General features: G+C 33.6%; 1 protein-coding gene across 1 annotated transcript in view; it reads left to right on the forward strand.

The window, feature by feature from the left end:
* Positions 1 to 455: 455 nt before the first annotated feature.
* LOC146139129 (MAP kinase-activating death domain protein-like) overlaps positions 456 to 26,470 on the forward strand; it is a 33,648-nt gene continuing 7,633 nt past the window's right edge. Inside the window, exons 1-26 of the mRNA XM_083392987.1 lie at positions 456 to 621; positions 1,307 to 1,396; positions 2,197 to 2,367; positions 3,416 to 3,552; positions 4,741 to 4,849; positions 5,561 to 5,647; positions 6,174 to 6,336; positions 7,131 to 7,262; positions 10,017 to 10,262; positions 11,257 to 11,337; positions 12,624 to 12,787; positions 13,154 to 13,279; positions 13,914 to 14,023; positions 14,452 to 14,619; positions 14,912 to 15,048; positions 15,343 to 15,400; positions 15,848 to 16,048; positions 17,501 to 17,643; positions 18,068 to 18,226; positions 18,620 to 18,773; positions 19,739 to 19,819; positions 22,440 to 22,519; positions 22,884 to 23,034; positions 23,466 to 23,531; positions 25,700 to 25,820; positions 26,205 to 26,337. Coding sequence (XP_083249113.1) covers positions 512 to 621; positions 1,307 to 1,396; positions 2,197 to 2,367; positions 3,416 to 3,552; positions 4,741 to 4,849; positions 5,561 to 5,647; positions 6,174 to 6,336; positions 7,131 to 7,262; positions 10,017 to 10,262; positions 11,257 to 11,337; positions 12,624 to 12,787; positions 13,154 to 13,279; positions 13,914 to 14,023; positions 14,452 to 14,619; positions 14,912 to 15,048; positions 15,343 to 15,400; positions 15,848 to 16,048; positions 17,501 to 17,643; positions 18,068 to 18,226; positions 18,620 to 18,773; positions 19,739 to 19,819; positions 22,440 to 22,519; positions 22,884 to 23,034; positions 23,466 to 23,531; positions 25,700 to 25,820; positions 26,205 to 26,337 — 3,378 coding nt within the window. The 5' untranslated portion in view covers positions 456 to 511. The remainder of the gene's footprint in view (positions 622 to 1,306; positions 1,397 to 2,196; positions 2,368 to 3,415; positions 3,553 to 4,740; positions 4,850 to 5,560; positions 5,648 to 6,173; positions 6,337 to 7,130; positions 7,263 to 10,016; positions 10,263 to 11,256; positions 11,338 to 12,623; positions 12,788 to 13,153; positions 13,280 to 13,913; positions 14,024 to 14,451; positions 14,620 to 14,911; positions 15,049 to 15,342; positions 15,401 to 15,847; positions 16,049 to 17,500; positions 17,644 to 18,067; positions 18,227 to 18,619; positions 18,774 to 19,738; positions 19,820 to 22,439; positions 22,520 to 22,883; positions 23,035 to 23,465; positions 23,532 to 25,699; positions 25,821 to 26,204; positions 26,338 to 26,470) is intronic.

Below are 26,470 nucleotides of genomic sequence, written 5' to 3' on the forward strand. Positions count from 1 at the left end.
CTGACAGTTTAAAACTCGGTCCAGTCTGCATTTTATGGCACTTCACATCAAGATTTCTGGTGTGCAGAAGCAAATGTTAAGGTGTGCAGGTGTGCAATTATGTTTTTTTGCACACCTTAGGTTGAAAATCCCACCACAATTCAGAGGTTTTACGAATTTTATGTGCACAATATACCAATTCAGGTGTGCACACAAATTTTGCCGTAAAAATATCAACTGTGTACCTACTACAGAAAGCAGACTGGCAATCTGCCACAACCCCCAACATGCATTTTGTTTAAAAGCACCCCAAAATGTATTCAACTGCACAAATTTCAGTTAGTAAATTAGAAAAACTCGCTTACAGTTTAGTAATGCTAAACCATTTAACATGCATTTTGTGGAAAATCAAGTTCAATCAGTCGTTTTTACATGTTTTAAGTGCATAATGTAAGTGATTTTTTTCAGGCAGCAATTAGTATACAATGTTAGTAATTTAAATTTTGATTTTGTGTAATTTGGAAATATTGAAATGGAGCATAGTGGAAAAGGTGGAACTATGAGATTGATTGATTATCTCGCAATTGTCGGTGTAAAGAAACCAAACGGAAGTTCCAGACAAAAACCTGCATTATTGCACAGGTCAGATTGTATGTATTAATTGCAATTCAAAAAAATATTAATATGTAAGAATATGTTTTCCAAATCAATATTTTTGTAGCTTGATAATAACTCGCAAAGCCAAAAGGTTTGAGTAAATCGATAGCATCTTGATTAAGAAGTTTGAATACAAACTTGTATCATCTCCATTAATCCTCGTTACAGATCTGTGCACAGTGTACCTAAATATTTTTGTAAATTCTTTATGGCAAGTGTACATAACTTCAAAGATTGTATATACTATAGTGATATTGAGGAAGCACTTAAACCAAGTTATGTTTCTATGAGTGTTGAAAATCACTAAACAATTAGAACTAAGGAGCATTTGAACGTTATGACTATTACATGGACAATGGTCGTTAAGTTTTATTGCCTCGTAAATTTAATCCGCCCCATTGTTGGTTTTCAAGACAGTTGTCGTTCATGTAAAAAATTTGGTAAATGTTATTTGTAGAAAGAATAAGCTTTGCAAATAATTTTCTGTCGATATTCATCTTATCATCTTAACCTGAATGTCTGTCTAAGAATTAGCAATTTCACTTATTTCCTTTTTATATTTCACTATTTTTATTACTTTCATTTCAAGTCACATAATTATTATAAAAAGCCAATTCTTTGTGTAGAATGAGTTGCTTGTTTTTTAAATGTACAACACACTTCTTTACAGATATCCAGAAAAAGATTACCCAGACTTTCCTTTTTCAAATGATGTCAGTTATTTCTGCCAGCCAGAAGGATGCATTAATGTCTGCCGAAGGTAAAACAAAATTAAACATTTGTAAAATGTAACTAAATTGAAAACTTTATTAGTTGACTGATTTAGTGATATGTGATATAGTCAACCATATAAGTCTAAATAATTTTATTTGATTTAGGTTTTTGATGTCGTTCCGTTTAACCCTTTTTTTAATAAAGCTTATTTTACTTTGCATTGATATAATTGATTTATTATTGTGGTTAAGTGCTTTCCATTTGCGGTTAATTGGCCTCCATTAGAAAATATAATGTCTGAATTATGTGTCTATCGGTGCATCCTGTTTTGTATGAACCCTTATTCTGTTGAGTCTATGCTTTAGTGAAGCTTAATTAATTAATTCTTTATTATATTTTACTTTCCACCTTGGTGGTCTAATTTATGTATTTATTTTCCTTTAAAAACCTTTTTATTATTTTAAACGTCAAAACTTTAAAACACTGGCACAAGCTTTTGTGTAATTTGTTACTTCTCTGAATTTATTTCTGAAATGCTTGCATCAAAATCTAATTTTTCAAACTAATATATCTGGTTGCATTAAGTTTATGAAATGCTGTCCCAAGTATGTAAAATTATTTAATAACTCTTTTTAATATCAGATAAAAAGGACAATTATTTTTGAAAAATAGTAAAAATATGCATAAAACCCTTAAAATTACAGACACCAACAGAATTGCCAACAAAAATTGTTCTCAACTATTGCCAACAGAAAAATATTGCCAACAGAAAAATATGCTCCCTGAAAAAAACAAATTTCAGAAAGCTACATCAGCTAAACAGCACAATTTTTTTTAATTTTTTAGACCCAACAAAATTCTCCACGAAGACACTTCTTCGTTTGTTTTCACGCTGACTGAGAAGGACAGTGGCCACGTGAGATACGGAGTCTGCGTCAATTTCTATCGACCTTTCGAGAAAAGAGACCTGGAAAAACTAAGAAGTAAAGCAAGAAAAAAAAGAAGTGAAAGTCAAAAGTGAGTGCTTTAAGACGTAAAAACAATAACAAAGCCCGAAACTAATTTTTCGCCATCAATCAAAGATGGCATCTCATATTATTGCCTTTATAAAAAAGAAAACTTCAAGCACTCAGGAGCATTATGGCTTGAGGTTTTAGTAAGATGTAATAAAAATATCAAAGCCTATACAGAAGTAGGAAGCATTTTGAACGTTTCAAATAGCTCTTAAGATAATGGCTGGAGGTTGTAGTAAGGCATAAAATGAATAACAAAGCCCATTCAGAAGTAGGTTGCATTGTGAACGTTTCCAACATCAGATGTTGAAAATAAATAAAGGTATTCGAACGTTTAAAATGCTGCCCACTTGTGTATGGGCTTTGATATTATTACATCTTAACTAAAACCTCCAGTCATTATGCTCATGAAGTTTCCTTTTTCAAACAAAGATGGGATTTAATTATGGCAATCGTATGAGATGCTATCTTTGAATGCTGAATTGAAAAATTAGTTTCGACTAATAGGTTGTTTAAATTTCTACTGTTTATTAAAATACAAGCCATTAGGCTTTTTTTCATTTATTAAAAGTCATAATTTTGTAATTTTTTCAAAAGAGACTTATTAATTTATCATATGAAATCCAAATGATTTCAAAAAGTTTAAGAACCACTGCCCAAAATGGTAAACATCCGTTTAAAACATCATAAGGATTTCTTAAAAAATTGTTTTTTTAAAGGTTTGTGCATTAGATTGTAAAGTGTTAATACAGGTTTATAAGTAAATATTTTTGACTACAATTGCACACATGTACAAATATAGTAATGGGTAAATTAATGTGTCACCACCAGAAATAATCAAAGTACTAAAAAATAATCGTCAAATAAATACTTTAAATTGTTAATGAATAAAAGCACTTATTTTTAATAAAATTTCTATGTGTATGACTTAATACGTAATGGTGGCAGTTCCAGAAGGTGCCACTTACAAATTTCAAGGTAAACCCAGGGCATTGGTTTGGTTCTACCTCATGAGACCGTCTCTGCTAAATCGTTATAAATAATTGATGCAGGGCAAGCAAGCAAGAAGAAAGTGTGGCCACGGCTGACAATTCTCCCACTGAAGGCACCGAAAAGCAAAACGATGATAGATTAAATGCTGAAGCTAACCATTCAAATAAAGAAGATAAGAATGCAAATCACAAAACAAGTAAAATACCTAGTTTTTTATCAAAAAAGCTTTTTATTGAAGATTTTATACAATTTGATGTTTATACAATTTGTTTTCACATATGTTTTAATATGCATTAGGATTTTAGCTAAAGGTAACCTTTCAAATAGAAAGGATGGGACTGCTCATCATAATACAATATTTAATGTTAAAAATTTACTAAATTAAAGATATAATCTTAAAAAAACGAATTATGATAATTATTGTTAACTGTTAAAAAACAAGGGCATTTAACACATTCATGCTCTGAAGTTATTCAGTGGTACAATTAAAATAAATGCCACACAATCATTGTTGTTAAATCTTAGGTTACTTGTCTATTTTTAATGGTTTCTTGCAATATACTTTTAAAACATTAGCACCTTGTTGTGTAGTAAGTACATTTACCTGAATTAATGGTTCATAGTTCCACAAATTGTGTATATTCTGAATAATCTCTTCATATTGAATTACAAGGACTAAAAAGTTGAGTAGATTAACATCATCTTGATTAAGATGTTTCGATACTAACTTGTATCATGATCAGTAAAGTCAAATGAGCATGAAACTTCGTTGATTTACTTGAACTTTGGCCTTGCAATTCAATACCAAGCTACATTACAGTGCATAGTGTACCTAAATAACATTTTTTTTATTTACATGCAGGTATACTAGGCACAGTTCTGTAATGTAGCTTGATAATAAATCTTTAAGCCAAAAAGGTTGAGTAGATCGACATCATCTTGATAAAGACGTTATAATACGTACTTGTATCAACATCGGTTGTCAACATTAACTGATAATAATACGAGTAGGCCTTTTTTAAAACATGTTGTTTTACTAGGCGTTGCCATTCATTATTAAGCAAGTTTATTGTGATGTAATAATTACAATCAAGCAGTAATTAGTTTGCCATACCCATAAACATTATATGTAAACTTACTTTAAAATAAACAAACAAATAAATAATTTGGCTTGCTCTTTAAAGAAAGTACTTATTTTTTGATGTAACCTGTATTGAATGACTTAATATGCATTTGTGATAATTCCAGAAGGCACCACTTACAAATTTTAAGGTAAATCCAGACTGTAATTATAGTTGTACCTTATAAGACCGTCTCTGCTAAATAGTTTTAAATAGTTAGTTTTCTGTGAAGTAATGTTGTTTCGCTGCCTTCTGTGATGCAGGTTCAACGGTGTCCAGTCCACAACGACGCAAGCATAGAGCTTTCCGAACGCACAGTTTAACATCTCTATGTATAATAAGCCGAAACCCTTTCATATCAACTTTTCGGAGGTAATTGATGAAAATTTTTTGTTAGTTTGCCTTATAACAAATGCATGCTAAAGAAATTAGTAATTTGCTTATTACAAATACATCTTAAAAATATTTAGTTTTTTCGGTAAATTGAAGCATATTGGTTAATAAAAAATTGATTAGTATGACTATATCAAAAAAGTGACCATTTTAGTTTTGTCAAAGAGTCGTTTCTAATTTGACATGTCGGTTGCACTTGCCATTACACGTGTTATAGAGAAATGAATGGCATTACTGTGGCTGGAGAATTTATGTCACTTTCTATGCCTTATGAATGTACAACAAAGTTATTAAAGTTGTGCGATTATTTAATATCACAGATTCAGAATTACCCATAATAATCTGAGCTATGCTTCAGACTAGCATTAGTATTATTATTAATAATCTTGTTATAATTGCAAGATAGCACAAGCTAAGATAACTGCTTCACAAATTTTCTTACTATTTCCTTTTAGGTATCTCAAATTTATTTTGTTGCAAAGATAAACTGTTACGATTAGTAATTTACATGAAAGATATGCTGTTATGTGTAGCAAAGTTTAATTAATTTTTTCTAATGATTTTTTTTCTAAATTTCTGTATGAGTTTGCGTTTTGATTATAAAATTGCAAGTTTTAAGTGTCACTTAAAAAATGTTTCATCACATCATTTTAGCTATTGGTGTTGATTTTGTCTTTTTGGTGTTTACAGATGCCTACTGACACTCAAGCGTATCATAGAAGCGTGTTATCAGCGAACGAATGCTAAGAATGGAAAGGGCTGCAAGTACAGCGATAGGTAAATTTTATTATATAAGCACAACTGCAATTGATTTTAATGCCACAATTATTCTAATTACACATAACATTATGCAATTTAAAAAAAAACTTTTATACTGACAAGAGGCAATCTGCTTAAATTTTTATTTAGCCAGTATTACCAATTGCTAATTGTGACTGATATGTTACCAACTATTTTAAAATTTGTTTTATTTTTTAATACTTTTGATTTAACGAAATTATATTTGGACTCCGATACTCCACATGTTGTATTTTTGATATCCCGATACATTTTTTAAGCACATGTGCAACCTACTGCGTGTGTGGCTCACGAAAATTTCAACAATATTATTGTAACTAAGGCACTGATAATCTTGGTTAAAGAAAAAGTTACAAAAAGCACCGGATAAAACAATTTACTGGAACGAATCACATTTTGCGCTTTTGGTCGGCAAAGAGTTAAAGTTTAGTATGCCCGCTTCCATCATGGAATCTACAACCAGCCTTTGTTGATATTTTGCCCTCATTACCTTTTATTTCCGCAGTGTGTGGTCGGTGTTGAGCGACAGTGTTGCCGGTAACATCTCTGGGGTAGTTCTGCACGATGTTCGTGAGATAGAGGATTGGATAACTCGGCTCATCGCTTGCCCAGTTCCAACTCCTGGCAAGAATAAAGTTATCATCGAACTTCTGCCCAAAGATATGCAGGTGGGGATTATTTGTCTTCAACACTTAACTTTATACTCTAAAGCAGGGGTGGGCAACCTTTTTTTAAAACCAAACTCAGAAACGTCTCTGCTGGCCGCTAAATTTAACTCATCTTATTATAACAACTGCAACAGCGGTTTATCAGGAAAAAAATTGGGGTATTTTGCAATTAAAAAGGGGTCTTACTACATGTTAAACTCGATGCAGGAAAAATATTTGCTTTCCCAGAGTTAAAATAGCTCAAAAAGTATGAGGAAAAATAAGTCGTGGTCCGTGAGTTGAACACCCCTGCTCTATCAAATTTGACTTTAAAGTGTGTCTATTCGAAGCACCTGTTTTTTGGTGATTCTCTTGTCCAGTTCCAACCTTTGGCAAGAATAAAGTTATCATCGAACTTCTTCCCAAAGATATGCGGGTGAAGATTTATTTAGCCTCACACTAACCTTCAAACCGTGCCCTGTCATAGACCCAGCTGTTTTCAAAGAGTGCTCTATTCTAAGCACCTGTTTTTTGTCATTCTTTAGGAAAAATAAATGTAGTTCTTGTATGTCGGCCTTGGTTGCTTACCGGATTATTACATCCGCAAAAGCTTTAGCCATGTACACTTGTTTAATTCGATGTTGTAGTTTAACAGCCGAGTACAACATTAACTGATGGTGAAAGTAAATATTGCAATGTCTTTATAAAGATGATGTCGATTTACTTGACCGTTTTGGCTTTGACATTTTTTTGTAGCATTTAGTGAACAACTAATTTTATGACATTTAATCTCAAAAATACCTATTTACGGACAGCTTCCATCTACGATCGCACTCCCCGATCCTACACGACTCTGTCTCCTTGACTTTCCTCTTCATCTTCCGCTCGAACTTCTCGGAATCGATCTTTGCCTCCAAGTTCTTACGGCTGTCATCCTCGAACATAAGGTGAACACAATTTTTGTGTTGGCTAAAAGTCAAATTTTTCAAATGACTTTATAATATCAAGGCCCAAACAGAAGTAGGTTGTATTTTGTTTTTATTTTAATGTCTTTGGGGCATAATGGTTGGAGGTTGTAGTACTAAGACGTAATACTAATATCAAAGCCCATACAGAAGTAGGTAGTATTTTGGCTTTGATATTCTTATTACGTATTTTAATGTCAATAATGCAATTTGACATTGAATTCTTATTTTAAGAATAACTTAACTGGAACTTTTTTTTTAAATGACTTGTTAACAACACTGGTTTGCGGTAATATATTTTCGCAGTGCTTTCTGTTTAAGACAGTTTCTGTTATTCGTGTTGTTGTGACAAGAACATGTGCCTTCCAAATCTTGAAGGTTATTACTGGCTCAGTATTGATTTTCTTCCCTGGTAAGAAGGCACTAGGGTATTAAAGCAAATCAATATCACATTGCCCCTCTTAACCCAGCGCTTTATATTACAAATTTGCAAAGCCTTTGGCATACTACAATTTTTGTTGTAATTATTTTGCTTTTGTTTGTAATCTGTTTTGTTGTAATTAAAATGCTAAAGTTGTCCTTAAACGTAATGTTAACTTAAAGCTTTATTATTTCTGTTACTAAAATTCTCAATAAAGTTTGATAAATGTTGCTTTTCAACAAAATATAAAAAAACATTTTGTAGTGTTGTTTTAAATATATATCTGTCATACTTACCTATGGAAAATTTTATACTTAATAAAAAAAATTTAAATACAAAAATACATTTTTATGTACACACAGTGTAATGCACTTTTTATGGCACATAATAGCAAAAGCAAATGAGATAAAAATTCAGATTTAATCTTTTAGTATTTGTTAACACAAAAGACAAGCTACAGTGTTCCACATTTAAATCTTATCTTAATTCAAGCAATAGTTTGATTTTTTATTTATATATACCAACATGGTTATTGGTTTAATATTTCTGGTAACAAGCCATTTGTCGTGCCTTTCTATTTAGCAAATAAATGTCATATTTTCCTAAATGCTTTTCATTGGGATAGGTTAAAGGTCACCAGTTACAATCTATTTCATAAGTTTTTTTCAAACATTTGAAAATCTGTATCAGTGAATTACAATTGATTATATTGCTTGACAGAAACGTACAAAATATACATTTTTTGTTTATTTTATAACTGTAGAACCAAAACTAAAAAAGGTGGCCTTACAAAGCTGCCTAATCCAATTTTTTTACCTTTTTATTGTGAAATAATTTACATATCAAATGGGGGGATTGCCTAAATTAAGTTGCATCACTGCAATGACTTTTGATTTTAAAAAATGCTGTTCTCAAAAGAAATTTTTAACGATATTATTAACTGGTATGGTATAAGTTACAAGTAACAATCTATTTAATTAATAATATTTTTCAAGACATTTGGAAATTTGTATCAGTAATCATGCTGCTGGAAAGTCACAAAACAAACATATTTTTTTATTTGGAAGCTATAGAGCAAAGACTGAAAAATTAGTTGATCATACAAATTGCCTAGGGGCACACATTGTTTAGAATACTTGTAGTTGAAGAACTTGCCAACCAAATGTAGAAACCTCCCTCAATTGTTTTTAATAACTGCCACACCTTTTTATTTAAAAATATACTATTTTCAAAAAGTTCAAATTGTTTTTATTTTTTTATATTCTGTTTGTGCAAGAATTGTCACTAAATCTGGTTTGACTTTTATTTAATAATGACACTTTTAGGCATAATTTAGGCAACAAAATGATGCTGCATTTTGTCATTGTATTTTCTTATTTACATTGTCTGGCCACTGTACACACATTAGTCATTAAAAAAGCTCTACCTTTCTGATAAAAACTTTTAATATTTTTTTGGCCGACCATTTAAAGCACGTCCCAATCACAAAGTTTGTGACAAATTCACACTAAATTATTTATTTTATGGTTAATGTGTTTGCAACAAATAAAAGATGCAGTAGAATACTTAACTTTTTGTACATCCTTTTCTGTTTGAGGTTGCTTTAATATCCATAATCTTTTAAAAAGGTTTGGTTTAAAGCATTATCCCGGGGGGTAAAGAAGTGGTGTATATTCCATTGACCTTAAAAAACTGTTTCATGGCAAGACTTGGACAACTAAATTTATTAAAGTCTTATTTCAACTAGCATTTGAGGTAGAATTCCATTTACATATTCACAATCAATTTCATTTAAAACGTTAAATAATCTAATAAGAATGTGAATGGCAAATATTTGTGAGCTAATGTTTATGCCTTTTAGCAAAGCCTATGCATTTCAGACTGTTAAAATTAGGTACAAGTCGTTCCAACCAAAGAGTTTTAATTCAAATTCTTTGTTTTGACTAAAAGAATAAAATGTTGTTGGACAAAGTAGAATTTTTGGTAAAATCTGAATTAGATTAGAACTAGAATTGTCACATTTTGCTCTATTTCATGGAATTAGAAAACTAGAATTATCTAATTGTCCTTTTTTAAAACATTGTTATTACAGCTTATTTTGGGGTCTATACCTGTTCCATCACTGTCAATGGTTGATTGTTTTATAAATATCATCTAAGTTCTGCAATAAACTATTTTTGTACACTTCTACAAAAACAGCGATGTCATAATTATATTCTTTGTACATCTGCCAAAAAACAAACATTTCATTACAAAAACAGCAATTTCATAGTAATTCTTAGTACAATATTCTGAATTTTTTTGTCGTTATTCAGGTTGTTTTGGTTTCTCGCGACTACAACGCCCTTTCAATGTCAATCATGGCGCTCATCAGCATGGTTTACCCACTTCAGTACATGTTCCCGGTGATTCCCCTTTTACCCCAATGTATGCCGGGGTCCGAACAGCTTCTGCTAGCCCCGACCCCCTACCTAATCGGACTACCGAGCTCTTTCTTCGATATCAAGCGCAACTTCCATTTTCCGTCAGATGTTTGGAAGGTGGACCTCGATTCAAATAAGGTGAAAATTAGTTGGTCTCTATCAAAGCTTGTTTTTTTTTTGTTTTTTTTATCTTATTTATTAGTTTATGTTTTGGACCTTGATTCAAATAAGGTGAATTTTGTTTATAACACAGTTTGGTTTTAAAAGGTTGAGTTTTTTATGTTTTCAAAATTACCTTTTTTCTTATTTAATCTTTTAACCAGGTAAACAATGACCTTATATTTCTTAGGTTAGATTTAATCATGGCTAAAAAAATCAATTCTAATTAGTGATAACTGTAAAATTTTTTTTATTTTAATTTTATTGGTGTTACAACAATTTATTTATTTTGAAAACTGAAGTGTTACCATGTACTATAAAATGTAAGTTTAAGTGTCTTGTAGTATTTTACTACTTAATAATGTAATTGCTGGTTTTTGTAACAGTTACTTTGAATGTCATAATTGAGTAGTACATTCTCGTTTTAAACTGTAAATTAGGTTACTGTGCTAAGTAAAAGTTAGCTTAAATTTTACGAAATGTTCTGCTTTAAATTTTAATTTAACGAGATGATAGCACAAGTTATATATTACAATTTAGAGGTGGACCGATATATCGCTTTACCGGGAATATCGGCCGATATTTGGCTTCTAACGATATATCAGTTAATGTAGGCCGATACTTTTTGCTGATATTTTAGTACAAAAACATGATACAATTTTTCCTGTACAACAAACAACTTCCCATTTTTCAATGAAAAAAATTTGTGTTTTAGCATCACACCAAGTTAATATGCAAAATAATAGTTTATTAATTAATATAGGTATGTAAACTAAATCATTATTTAGATTTTATTTTCAATTAATTCAAGTTTAAAACATTTCCCAGTTATAAAAAAAAATCGGTATCGGTATCGGTCCAAAAAAGTGATATTGGTTGATCTCTATTAAAATTCCTCGTTATGGGAAAATGACAGATAATTCACAACCATTTAATCTATTGATCTAATTTTAATCACGATTTTTTTTTGCAGATGGTGAAGCCCACAAACGGTGGAAGTTTACCCCCTCTCCCACAACCAGAGGGAAATACCCTAAAAACCCATCTCAAACAGGTTTGAATACAACCTAGTTAAGCCAATTTAACGCGGTGTTACTAGTAGTTTGGTTTGGAGTCGTTTATTACATGATTTAGGTTTTACACTGCCCTAAAAATACGCTAAAAAATAAAATACAGTTGTTTGGTACAAATTTAGATTTAACAGGCCCCAGTTTTACCTATATTTTATTTTTTAGAAACCAAACCGTTGTCTTATAACATTGCCTGTTTGTGTGGCTACAATAGGTAATTCTCAGTTAGTCTGTTAAGCGGTTCATTGAATTTGCTTAAAATATCCTAACTTTAAAAAATACCCTGCCTATGTTCATAAATATTTCAGTCTTGTAAGCAAGGTTATTTAAAAAGCGAATCCAATAAATCCTGGCTTTTCATTACACTCCGCTGCTTCTAACTACAATCCGACTATTGTGACGTCAGTAATTTTTATTGTTCTAATAGAACGCCTACACAATGGCACCGTTATGAAGTACAGAAAGTACAAGGTTACATAGAAGTACGAATTGGTTTTAGCATTGTGTTTGGATGTAAAAGAACCACAACGGTTAAAAAAGATCTAAAACAACTTTATTAAAACACAGAATACAGTAGTTACGCCAAAAACAGCATCATTATATCTGCTGAAAACTGCAAACTCGAAGAAAAATACGAAAAACTTTAAATAATAAATATACTTCGGAGCATAATGGTTGGAGGTTGTAGTAAGACGTAATAAGAATATCAAAGCCCATACAGAAGTAGGTATCATTAAATATACAATTATTAAAAACTCGATGTTTTGGTAAATTTGATAAAATTTGGCTCTTTATTAAACTATTTAATTAAGTGCGGCTCGCCTGCTGAAAAGTTTGCCCATCCCAGAATTATCCCAACCTAATTTTTGGTTTTCGTGTCAAAACTTTGAAAGGTGACAATGATTAATATAAACACGTTTCTGATAAAGATGAAATTCTATTTTCTTTATGAAAATATAATATGTTAAATTTAGATAATTACCTCTTCTACTATACTCCTTTAAAATTAAGTTAGATCGCAATATTTCGTTTATTCAAACCTCGAATAAAACGTATTGTTCCATTTTAACTTAGCCAATCAGTTTCATCAGTATTGTGACAAGTTTGTCGCCATGTTTTTTAACACTCTTTATGACAAGGCCCCCGTAACATTTAAGTTTAAATCTCAATATTTCGGTGTTTCTAACCTCGAATTAAACGTTCGGTTTTACTTTTAACTTGATATTTAAATTTAATCAGTATTCCGTCAACTTTATTTTTATCTTGCCAGGCATTGGCCAGCATGAGTTTGAATCCACCAATCCAGGACCTGCGCAACTTGCAGACAGCCAATGGCAGCACTCCGTCATGGATGAAGACACAAGACAACAAGGAGAAGTCATTCAACCCACTCATTTACGGAAATGACGTTGATTCAGTCGATGTCGCCACTAGGTGGGGCTATAATTGTTTATAAATTACTAAAGGATAATATAAATTAGGTGTGTCCGTAACATGACCTTTTATTATCAATGTAACTTAGAACCAGCTTGATCAGCTTGAAAATCTGATCCACACAACTTAAAAAAAATCGAGTTGATCATAGGCTCAAATTTCAGCCTAGCCATTTCGTTTTGTTATTTTTTTCGTACAGTTTACAAAACTACAATATTTCCAAATTTAACATTTTGTTGAATTAGTTTTTGATATATGACTACCCAATAGAACAACCATGTTTTTTTTTGTGTGTGTAGAAGGGGGTGTAATAGCAAGCCCTTGTTTGTTTTTTGCAAAATAATTATTGTAAACTTTTTTTTACAGGGTTGCGATGGTTAGGTTTCTATGTTCGCCGAACACGCTCCAATATTACACCGACCACACCAGGACGTTACGACTCTACCCAAGACCTGTGGTGGCATTTCAACACCAGAGCTTCATGCAGTCCAGGTTAGAACAAAAAGTTCTGTAAATATTTGTAATTAATGGTTTGTTGGATTACCAGAACAAGAGCTTTATGCACGTATGGTGCGAAAAAAAGGCAAAGACGTCATATTTGTTTTAATTTGGTGCCCTCGGAACCACCAGTGTTTCCCCACCTATTTTTGTGGCGACCCTTATACTAAAAGTTTCAACCTATAGGTCAGGGGTTTTTACGGTTTTTAACCGCGTACTCCTAATTTATTTTTCTGTTTCGCGTGGACCACGGTAAGCAATAAATAAGTTTTCAGAATTGACGTCATAAATTTTCACGATACAAATTAACTTCAGAAATCAAGTGAAATGGAGTCGAAATACAATCTGTGATTTTAACGTTTTATTTTTAATTAGTTTTTTTAAATGCTGACCTCTTAAATATACACTTACATTTTAATTAGGCGTGAGTGGACCCCCATGAAACTATTTCACGTACCCCAGTTTAAGAACCCCTGCTATATATTGAGAAACACTGCACTCAGCTAGACACATATATAATTCCAAAATCATGTGTCGTTTTATAAACATATCAGGCACGTTTTAAGCGTTTTGCATTTATTTGTTTTACTCCGCCACAATGAAATGTTGATTGATGTCATTATTCCAGGTCGAAGCCTTGTGACTTCACAATGCAACTTGCCCAGACACAAGCTGTAGAATACCTCGGAGAATGGTCATTGTCACCAGACAATGTCGCTTTCTTACGCATCAATAACAGTTGAGTGTTGTATTTTCTTGTATTAACGTCCCTCTATTTTTGTTGAAATGTAAATATAAACTTAAAATAAAAGTCCAGCCCACTATGAACCTATACTTTCATTTGATTTATTTATAAGTTTTTTGAACTAGTATCATAATTATGTTAAATTGTACGCTAAATATCAATGTCACAACAATAGTTATATTATATTCAGAGCTTAAGTATTTTATGTTTTTTTTAAGTTTTTACCTGGTCTAAAATATGTTGGATGGTAATTTTCGAAATTTTTCCAGCTGTGGTTTTGTTTAATCTACTCCAACCGAATGTTTAATTTATTCCAACCAATTATTTCATTCCTTTAACTAAATGTTAAATCATTTTACCAGTTATTCAACTATTTAAACCAAATTATTCAACTATTCGAATCGATTGTTGTGTCGTTCAGACATCTTCGACCCGCTGCAGATCGGCGACAAGGCGAAGTGGTTCGCTCATCCGCTCGAAACCATTCACCACTCGACACTAGGGAGCGGTAGCACGCTCGTTGCCGCGGTAACCATGACCGATGAGATCACCAGTCGACATAATTCGGACGCCCCTACAGATGAAAGTGGTATGTGTATGTGCGTGTGTGTTTAAATGTCTAATCAAATGTGTTATTTTTCTGGACGCTATATACATAGATATATAAATAAAACTGACCTCTACCAACTGAGCTACACACTACACACGATCAGAGAGAAGCAAATCGAGAAACAACCATTTTGCTCGTAAAAGTGGTCTGTGGTGAGGTTCGAACTCACCACCTCGGTCATACCGGTTAACGTCGCTCTACCATCTGAGCTACGCTGGCTCAGTCGATATCTGTTGTATTGTAACTTCTAACGCTCTTTGTTGCTCCTCAGGGAGCGAGAGTGAGAGCAGAGCGAGCTCCTCCTCCCACTCCTCCGATGACGTAGAATCAACCAAGGGTGACGAAGAGGAAGCAGTCAAGCTTGACGAGGATGAAGACGAAACGCCAGAAGAATCAACCACGAGTCAGGTTGGACTACGTTTAAACTAAAACTATAGTTTTCTTTGTTTTTTGTGGGTTTTAAGACAGGATTGTAAACTAAGGATGCCGTTTAATCCGATGCCAAAATTATGAATGTCAAATGGAGATTTAAACAAGCAACATTTCGAGCTAAAATCCGCGATCTGTCAATTGTGACCTACTTAAATACTAGTTTAAATGATACACATTACGTGAAAATAAGCTTTTTAAAAAAAACAGTATAGCTTTGGTTAAAAATATATTAGCCCTAAAAATTGGCGTCAGTTTTATGTTTTATTTCAGGAGAGTGAAGCAATTGATGGAAATACAGAATCAGTCCATGCGATCGGTAACGGGCAAGGTAAGAAACTTTGATTAAAAACGTTTTACATTCGAATTTGCAAGTTTTAAAAGTTTTTATATAAATGTTGATTTTTTTTATTAGGTTATGTTACATAACCCCAAGCTTTTAACTTTAAATTATTTGTCGGTGCTTAAAAAACTATGCTTCTTTTTTACTGTACAAACTAATAACCCTTTTTCTAAATAATTAAACGTTTTACCCTTTCTCTCAAAAACGTTTTACCCTTTTCTCTCAACAAAAGTTTTTTGTAATATCTCAACCTTAAAACGAAAGTTGTAAATCTCTAAAAAATAATTTGAACCACTTTGATAACGTTCTTTGTTGTATAGTCACCTTTAAACTATTAACAAAGAACTAAATATATTTTTTTCAACCTTTCAAAACTATAAACATTCAACTTTCATGTTTCACGGCAAAACCAACTTAATATTCACAACATTCCAGTTCCGCAACACAATGACCTTGAAGCTGACCTTGCTGGCGGCCCTCCACCCCCCAAACAAGACCCGCTCAGTTCATCAAGCACGTCTACATCATCAGCCGGTAGCGATAGTGACGTAACCAACGAAGTCTTGAACAAAATCAAGTCCTCTCTCAGCCAGCGATCGCTCAACGAAAGAAGGACTCACTTTCCAAGCGTAAAAGGTGAATTAAAGTAAAAAGGACAAAGGTTATCTGGGGTCAAGTGGCCACGAGGTTAAAGGTTATCTGGGGTCAAGTGGCCACGAGGTTAGAGGTTATCTGGGGTCAAGTGGCCACGAGGTTAAAGGTTATCTGGGGTCAAGTGGCCACGAGGTTAAAGGTTATCTGGGGAAAAGTGGCCACGAGGTTAAAGGTCCGGAATTTCGAGGTCAACTAAGGCCGATATTTCAATGTTTTTAGGTCACATGGGTATAAAAGGTCGAATAGTTAAAGGCCATTTTGAACCAAAAAGTCGAAGTCAAAGGTTGAAGTTCATCAGGCTGAAATAGTTTCAGATTATATTGGGTCTAAAAGTCAAACGTTCCCTGGATATAAATGGTTGTAGCGGGACCAAAAGTTTAAAGGTTAATTCAGAGTGTTTTGGGCCAGATGTAGTTGGTGAATACAATAGGGTCAATATCTCGGAATAAAAAGGGTAAATCTGAAAAAACACGGGTGTTTTTTGACCAAAAAAAGTTTTAAAACCTTTTAAGTGATCTTTAGCCAAAAAGTCACAGCTTACGGTTTTAAAAGTCATGAAGGTTATTGAAAAATCAACATCAAATATTTGAACATGAAGGGTTGGCAAAAATTTAATTTCGATTTTCGATAACATTTCAACTGACTTCATCTTTAGTATTGAAATATACCGCAGACCGGATTAATGAACCCGGATCTGGCCTCGGGCCGTTGTTTTGTGATTCCTTGTTTAGACGTTGCTTTAATTGTTTTACAACCAGATTATTTCCCGTCAGGTTAATTTTCACTGCGATTTCTTTCCTTGATTTTTCCTGATTTTTATTCATCCCACTCGTTTGCTCGTAGCCTTGTGTCGTCACAATTGGGTTGCGGAAACGCTAATGCACTTTGTGACGTGATAACCTTTAAAGCGCGCTAACCGCTTTTTTAAGAGTTTTTTTTTTTCGATCGTTTACAAACGTCAATAAGCTGTTTTCCTTTGAAAGGCGTCAAATTTTAAAAGTATTTTTCTGATTCAGGAAGGGTGTCATTAATGTCTTTAAGACTGTTACATAAAAAGACAAAATCTAACAGTAGTAACGAGTAAAGAGTACACGGGACACGGGTGCACCTATTGTTTCAATTTTTTTTCCTGTATTATACTTTAACAATTTAAGTTTGATTTATACTCTTAAATTCTATGTAATTGCTTTTAACCCACCAGTTGACAACTGTTACCATTTTTCCCGTTTCACTGGATTACCTTAATACTTTACACCAATTTTACATGAAATTAGTTTATTCAATTATTAGGTGATCATTTTAACGTGTTCGTTCGAAAAGACTCAACAAAATCTTGATATAACAACTGTTTCAACCAACGATTTTATCCAACTTTAGTTCCCATCAAAAAATTAATATACCAATTATTTCAACCAACAATTTATTTAACTTTAGTTCCCAACAAAACCTTGATTGATCACCGCTCAGTTGTCCGTCACGGTTCACCGCTCCAGGCAGCGCCATCAGCCAATCAGATGTCTCCAGCCACAAACACGGCCACCCACCTCAATAATAAGGACAACCAACATTTTCTAAAGGTAAGCGACATTAAAGTGTTTGTCCGTAGTAATGAGTTGACCTTATCAACGGTATTAGGGTCATACACTTCTGAAATTTTCCCAATTTTTTTTGGAAATTTGTTTTATTGTGCAGCTTCCTTTATGTATTTTAAAAGTACCATACTAAAAAACAATGGGCTGTTTTTGTTGCGTTGACCATGGTATTTATACTGTTAGGAGTTATTTTAAAGTTTTATATTATGTATTAAACGAACGTCTAGTGACCTCAGGACTTTGCAAATCATGATTTTTTTTGAAAGCGTTTAAATGTCACTTATTATAATTTCGAGGGTAACAATCACAAAGTTATGCTGATTATAATTTCAAATTTATAGCCGAAGAATGACCCTCTAAACCCAGCCCCCCTGTTGTAGCCCTCTAAAAACTTGTCGCTTTTCCCCAGGACGTGAGTCAGAACGTTCTAGAAGGCCACGGAGTCGGTTGGTTAAACGTGAAGAAGGTAAGGAGGTTAATGGAGTGCGAGTCGCTCCGTCTCCTCTTGCTCCAACGTCTCAACCAATCAACGCAAGAGGAGGGAAACAACGAATACGTCGAGGACATAGTGAGCATTGTGACGTAACAATCTGTTTGTTTACACTTGTTATCGTTTGAAGAGCCTGGTTAGACCTGTGCTTAAAAAAAGTAACTCGTTACCAAAATAGCTGTGTTTAACCTACTGTATTTTTCTTTTTCGGGTTGCTTGTTGTCTTGCGGTGAGTGGAATTTTTCTCAAAATATATTTTTCTTTTACAAAGTTCTATTATAAAATTAAAAAGTTAACCATGTGGGGGTCTCGAAAGTTTTCGAAAACTGAAAAAGATGGTCGCGATATCAAAAAAGGTCGAAAACCACTTGTTTAGAGTTTTACTGTTTTTTCACTCATCACAGGAAACCTGCTGTTGGCATGTTTATGAAAATAACGCTTTAAATCACCTTATAACGTCCACATTCGCAGGAGGTTAGCATCCGGGTTTACCGAGGCATGCTCGAGCTGCTAAAGTGCGTGCTCAATGGACTGGAACAGACCTACAACGACCGTCACGGTCTAGGGGGCATGGCTTCGACACTCAATTTGTTGGAAATTTGCCACACGCACTATTACGCTAAAGGTAAGGTTGTGAAATGTTTATTTTTTTTATTCCTAGAAGATTAGTTTCGTAATACGTATATAAAAAAATCTACAAATAATGCTCAAATTTGTTGATATTGCTTTTTAGTTTTGTAAATCTGAACCCAAATTTTTTTTTATGTGTTTTTAGGTAAAGTTTAAAATATCACAATCTTTTTCAATGGTGGTTTTAGGACGTTTCTGTCGTAGTTTGTTTGTAGAAACTTATTCCTATATTGATTAACCTCTCGATTGACAAAACTAAAAGACAAACACTGGACTTATATTAATAATCAAATCCTTTTTTTTTACTTTTGTGTTTATATTAATGCGCACAATAATTTAATCTTATTCGAAAGAAACAAACTCTTGAATTAACTTATCCAATATTTATTTGACAATGCTTCTCAAACCATAAACCGTGACTGAAAAGTTTGATTTTGTTTTTTTCGCCGACTGCAGTAGTTTTCACATTCTTGTATTTATGACGGTTTTATTTATTGGCCATTGTTTAATGTTACTTGGCTGCAATTTCTTCCAGGAATGAACAAAAATAGAAGACCATGAAGGACAACATACGCTCTTAAAAGTCTAAATTGCAAATAAACGAAAAAAATTGCCCAAAATTGCAAAAATACAGCTGTTAAAACTAATAAATTGACTATAAATTTCCACAGGGCAAGTTTGAGAAGCATTGTAATTGTATAAAACTAACTTTTTTTCGAAGCTTTTAAACGAAATAATTCACTTTGTGAATTACAGATGTTTAATTTATAAGTTTAATTTTTTAAGAAGAATCCACAAATTTTCCTCACACGAATGCCGAGTTTATTTTGCCGCATGCCTCGCACAAACTAATTTAACTATTCTACGACTTCTTTCCTTACCGCCTTGCAACGGTGACGTTTTCCTTTTTTGGCATGACCTAATTCCGCTTCTATTGTTGCCCACTGTTACGTCACACAGAGTTGAAAGGTCACGGCAGTTTACGCGGGAGCCTCGACAACTTACAAGCGCCCCCTAGCGACGAGGATGCAAAGAGTATCGGTACTTTGTGACGTCACGTGGCATGCGCATGCGCACTAGAAGCCCGCCCGACCGCAGCGCGTAGTTGCTATAGCGACCGCTTCATGTAGAAAATCATAAAAAGTGTTTTTGGTTGTTCTCAATCTTCATATTATGCAAAAGTCGATATCTTAATACCATATGAACGTAGAGTATATTATATAAACTGTTGCTGCCAGGCATGGTAATATAAATCAAAAACAGCTCCTGTGGTAATTGTAATTGTTAACCAACGTTTCGGCAACCTATACAAGCCGCCTTCGTCAGGGTGAATGACACTGAACGCTCGTACAATAGCGTATATTACTTGTAAGTGTAGCACCTTTACAGAAAATTATTATTCTAAAGCAGTATTTCTCAACCTGTGGGTGGCCGACTGCAGTAGTTCACATTGTTAAATTTATTGAGATTCAGTTCTAAGCAAGATTCTTTCAAAAATTTGGGGAAGTGCAGAAGTAACACCGTAACATGGCTTATATTATCTCAATAAATATAACCTTGTGAACTACTGCAGTCGGCCACTCAATTTTAGGTCGACGACTGCTTCTGGTTAAATTTGTTAAAATTGGTTTTGAGCAAAGGTTCATGAAAATTTGATAAAATTGCGGAAGCAACATGAAGACATTGCTCAAATTAATTAATTTATAATCTTTTCATTCATATTTGTCTTATTTTTAGTCCACTTGCAAAAAGTTCAGTGAAAACTATTGGGTCGCCAAACTTCGTTGTCACACTTACGCCAAGTAATTGGGCGAAAAAGGGTTAAATATTGCAGTAGCAATACGAAGGCATTACCACATCCATTAATTCACGCTCATTTTGGCTAGTTTCTTATGGTTTGTTCGCTCACGAGAAGTTTCTTGAAGATAATTGGGCCACTAAAGCGTTCGCTATTATACTTTAGGTTTTGGGTATTCGCTTAAAGAGTTTTTTTTGGCTTTTCAAGGGCTGTAAGACAGTTAATTTTATATTAATAGAAAGTCTGTCACAGAAGTTTGTTGCTCTAAATTACTTCCTAATTAACTTTTTTAACTTGCTTTTGAGTTTGGATTAAATCATTCACGGCTGCCCTTGATCCAGTGTACTTTAAATAAATTCCGTATTTTTTTCTCCGGGCGTTTAGCTTAAGTTAGTTTATAACTGAAAATTGGTCTTTTTCAGTAGAAATGTCTGACACTCGCCATTTTAATCTGATACCGATATATTTTGCCAACCCGATCCGACTCCCAAATGATGTCATTACTTTGTCTTTGATATTTTAATTTTTAAGGTAGAATCGCTGTTTTTGATCGAAATCTTAGCTGAAATTCGTACATTGAGTTGGTATTAATATCGGACAAGCACCGATACTACCACTTAGTATTGCGTATTGGCTCCGATCCGATATTATTAGACATCACTAGTTTCAGTTAAATTGCTTCAACCTATCACTTTTCCTTACCTATCGATACCGGTACGATATTATCGGGCGCTTTTTAGCTTGCTCGTCATGCGTCATGTATAGCGTCTTAGCCTCACACGTAGCGGTGCGCTTGCTGTAGAATTTCCCACCGACCGTGGTGAAGATAGTGGTGTGGACGTTGATGATTTACTGATCGCCATATTTTGTTTTTTGCTTCTGGCAGTGGCCCAGACAGCCCATGGTAGGTTGTGGCTGTGCTTTCATGGCTGTCACATGTGTCAGTGTGTGGGATGCCCGGTATTTTAGATGAGATTTTATATTTTAGGTGAGCTATTTAATTTTTGATTTTTTTTGCTAGAAATTGCGTTAAAACTTTGACGACTCGTACAACTGCTTACGTCATTTTTGTTATGGCGAAATATATATTTTTGTTTTTATAAACGATATTTTAATCAAAATAACCGCGATTTAAAATCGATTCCGCTCTTTAAAGAGACCAAATTAATAAGTTGGCCAAAATATTTACAAAAAATAACTTTGAACTATTTGTTTGGCTTAAACAGAATTTTTGACCAAGATAACCTTGCATAATAAAAACTTTACGTTGGTCACCGACCTATGTATCGTGGCCGATACCATTGAACAAGGTATCGGCTGTGACCCGATAATATCGGACATCCCGTGATGTAGAGCGGCACTTGCATGTAAATGTTGACTCGCACTTGCTCTTGTTTTGGCATTTATAGCAAAGCAAGATAGTATCGCTAAGTAAATACGTTATTTAAAGATGAATCCGTATGTTGGTTCATTACAATAAAACACCAAAACCAGATTTTTATCCAATAAAAAAAATAATTTAAAACCTTAAAATATGGACAGCGCTGTCTTTGTTGACCTTTTGTGGAACGAAAATATGTTTAGTTGTAATGAAGTTATTTTTTTATGTTGAATTTAACTCGCGTTTTGTTTTGTTGTTCTAAATCATTTTTAAATTCTTTGCAAAAAAATCCAACGGAATGAGTTTTGCTCGGTTTCTGGACAGTTTTTGTTGGCTGATAATTCTATTTATTATACTTTTCGATGAATAAGTTTGCAAGTAACAATTACGCATGAGACAGAAAAGAGCATGACGTCATTATTGCATGAACAATGTGTTATTTTATATCGACTTGGTTTCACTAAGGTCAATGTTTGTTTCAGTTTCTTCTCACAAAAGCGACTCTTCGAGTTCCGCCAAAGATAATGTCAGTTTGCACAGTGTTCCTGCTCATATCAGTGAGGTAACTTGACTTTTCTTTATTTGTTAACCTAATTTGTTGTGCGTTAATGCTAAATTTGTTAATTATATTAAATTTATATATATTCGATAATGCAGGCTACAATTTCATGTCCCCCCCAAAAGAGGCATTTAGACAGATTGTTTTAGTTAAAAATCATTTAGACAGATTGTTATAGTTTTGAATAAAAAATTACGAAAACTACTTTTAAACCGTCGCGTCGGTGGTGTAACGGATTTCAGGTTTTCAGCTCTATAAATACGGTATCTGATAAACTCCGTAATTAACGTGTTAAAAATATGTGAATAAAGTGAACGAAATACTTTCTTTTCCAAACCATTAATTTTCTGTCGTTATTTTCACACAGGATCAAGCTAGCATCGCATCGGAAGCCACGTCGGGCTACGTGAACCAGTGTGAGGGTAGCTACTCTAGGTACCGGAACGGGAAGTTGGTTCAAATCGACTCAGACATGAGCCCGGATGAAGAAAAAGTGTTTCTATATGAGGGATTGCTAGGTGCGTGAAGCGCTGTGAATATAAGGCTTTAATTTTTTATTTTAACGATGTTGCTAATTTAAATCACTTAACATTCCATATTTAATAAAAACACCACTAAAAAGTATTCAGGTAATATTTTTTTTATTTAATTTTATATATTTAAGCATTTTTACTTTCTTTATTTATTTATTCAGAGTGTTTTTTTGTTTTATGAAAGTTGATCACCTAATTTAAAACATCATCCATTTTTAAAGACAAAAAGTGAAATAATAAAATATAATGCTAACACCTGAAATTGCAATTACTTTCGTTATTAATAAAAATCTAATAAATTTTAATTTTTCTGAATTCAAAATAATATCAATCTTACACTACTTTTATTCACTACTAAATGCTTATTTTGTAATTTAAACCTGTATTAATTTGCATTGATCTTTGGCGCCCACTAGGGACCGACAAGCACTCGATCTTGATGCAGCTAGAGGGCGCTGCTCTCGAAACCACCTTTAACCTGAGTAAATTCACATGCGTTGGTGTTGCACCTGCATGGCATGCCGCATACCTGAACGCCTATCGGTGTGAATATAGCTGGACACTGAAATAAAATGAGCCCGGATATTTTTCCAGTCAAATAATCCAAAGGCGTTTTTTTTGGTATAACGAATATGGTGAAAATAACCATGGATAACGTTGAGGGTTTAGAATTTGAAACGCGAAAATGAGATTGTTTATATGGTAAAATATATTGTTTGATTTAATTTTCTATACTTAGACAAGTGTTTAACCGTCCAAACCAATGTGACACTGAAGCTTATTCTCGCCAGTATTTTATACTTGGTTTCATTTATTCTTATTGCTTTCAAAATTTGCTAAAATCGATTTTTGGTACGTTTTTTTTTTTCAACAAGCGCTTTAGAATGTTATAATTAAAGAAGAATCTTTGTCATTTTTATGGACTATTACAAAGGTTGAAGTTTATAAAGGAAGCTTATTTCCTAAATAATTGTTCAATTTAAATTAAACTAAATACTACGTTGCCAAATGTATGTAATACGTTTGCCTTTTAAACAAATTCTTAACACCATAAATGCTTCCACATAAGAAGTTTATCAGACGCAAGTCTGCAATCCCGCAAACATAATCTGGGTGAACCAGTGCCCACTGTCACTTGTTTACGTTTGAAAAAATCTAACAATAACTGCCGTTCTTCATGTGATTGTTGGCCGACAATATGCATTGTGTCGTCATCATACGTATTGTCGTTTTGATTGTTGAATGTTTAGACAAGTGTTTGTACAAAGCCTGTGATAACGGCTTGTCACCTGAATGCTTAACCAACCTTTACAATGCTGTTATATGGCTACTTTAAACAGCCGGGTTTATTTTTGAAGAGGGCTAAAACCTTTTGGTAAATGTGTCGCGCGATATGCCACTCTTTAGTTTACTTATCAATTAAAAATGAATAATTTCTCTCTTGTTGGTCTGACCAATTGGTAAAAAAATGACGTCATTTTCGGCCTTGTTATACCTTTAACTTTTTCTACCTGGAAGTAGCAATCCTCTAAACTAGAAGCCTGTAAATAACGCTTTATGAATAAACTAAATGAAACATCATACGAAGGGTAGCGGTATTTATCTGGATTTATTGGCAACCTTTCTCTAATCGCGGGCCCGGCGCAAACTCAGAAAGCTCTTGCCAAGTTTAAAAAAGAGCCGCTTCTCAAGTTGTAATGTAGTATAAACGTTCAGCTAAAAAATATGACAGTCAATATTCGGGAAATGGTTTCTATGCCTTATAGTTTCACTTAAGGTTTAGTTCCAACCCGTACCGTCAACTGTAAGTGTTTTGCACAAAAGCTGTTATGTTGCATGGAAACTAACAATATTTAAGCTTATTCTGTAAAACGACCAAGGTTGTTGGAAATAAAAACATGAAATAGATTGTGATACCCAACTTGGTCATTTCTGTGATACATTATACGCCTTTCCTTTAAAAGGTGAAAAAAATTGAAGTCGATATGGCAAATATATGTGTTTCTAATTACTAACAGGTGTGCTTATTTGTTTAAACATTAAACTATGATGTGTCAAGTCTGTTTGAATCAATAATCTGTTCATCGTGGAGTGTATTTGTGTGAATCAAACTATATGCTTACTACAGCGTTTTTAACCTATGAGGATGATCTAGTTCGAAAAAATGTTTTTTAACAACCTTTTTAATGCCAATCATAATCCAATTACAAGGTTATAAGAGGATTAACATGTCTTACTTTAACTTAGAATAAACTAAATTGTTTCAAATCTGAAAGTTGAAGTTTTGCAAAATATCGGGTGTTGGAATGAAGTACAAACATCGCACATCGCCAAACCCCCCATACACAAGTAGGTAACATTTTGACCGCTTCGATTAACTCTTTATTCATTTTTAACAGTGAGAAGGCACTGATTCTAAGTGTAAAAAATTAATAAAGAGATATTCGAAACGTTCACAAAAAATGCTACCTACTTTCTAACTACAACCTCCAGACATTATCTTAAGATTTATTCGAAAGATTTACAAAATGCTACCTACTTCTGTATGGGCTTTAAGAATCTACTTCTGTATGGGCATTAAAAATCTTACTCCAACCTCCAGCCATTATGCCCCTAAACGTTACTTGATTTAAACGCTTGGTTCCTCCAGGCAAGGAGCGATCCAAGTTGTGGGATCGGATGCAGTTTTGGGAAGATGTCTTCCTCGATGCGGTTGCTATGGAGAGGGATGCTGTTGGCATGGACCAGGGACCTACCGACATGATTGAGAGGTGCTTAGTAACATCTGTTTGATCACTAGAATTATTGCCTTTTGCAGTAAATTCTAATTTCACCCCAAGGTTTTTATTTTAGCAGGGTTGTCACAAAGTCTTTCATCTTTTTTGTGTTTTTATTTCATTGTTTTTTTTTATACAACCTCTTGTCTTTAGTTATGTGTTTTAAGTGCCTTAAAATTTTAAATTATTGCTTACTAAGTTGGCTTTTTGTAGTGATCTCGGTAATTTGATTTTTTATGAACCACACATTTCTAGCCATTGAATATGACTCCACGATTGTGGTTCGTTTGAATACAGTCGCACCACGGTTAAGGTTGTGAATTTAACGTCACAAAGGTTTGGTCGTGCTTTTATGACGTCACACCAATGTTTATCCAGGTATCGCGCGCTCGGATCTAGCGAGAGGAAGCGATTGGAGGACGATGAAGATCGACTTCTTTCAACGATGCTCTACAACCTGATCGCCTTCATGCTAATGATGGAACTTCCTATGAACGAGATTAAACGAAAGGTTTGTAAATTATGCGTTGCTTACTGCCATTGTTGTGAACAAATCATTTTAAAATGACTTTTAAGTCTAAGCCAAGTCATTTGTGAAATATTTAAATCCAAGTTAAACCACTGCAGTCGCCGAACCAACCAAA

This window comes from Ascidiella aspersa, chromosome 6 (genome assembly GCF_963924565.1).
Source record: "Ascidiella aspersa chromosome 6, kaAscAspe10.2, whole genome shotgun sequence".
Taxonomy (NCBI): Eukaryota; Metazoa; Chordata; class Ascidiacea; order Phlebobranchia; family Ascidiidae; genus Ascidiella; species Ascidiella aspersa.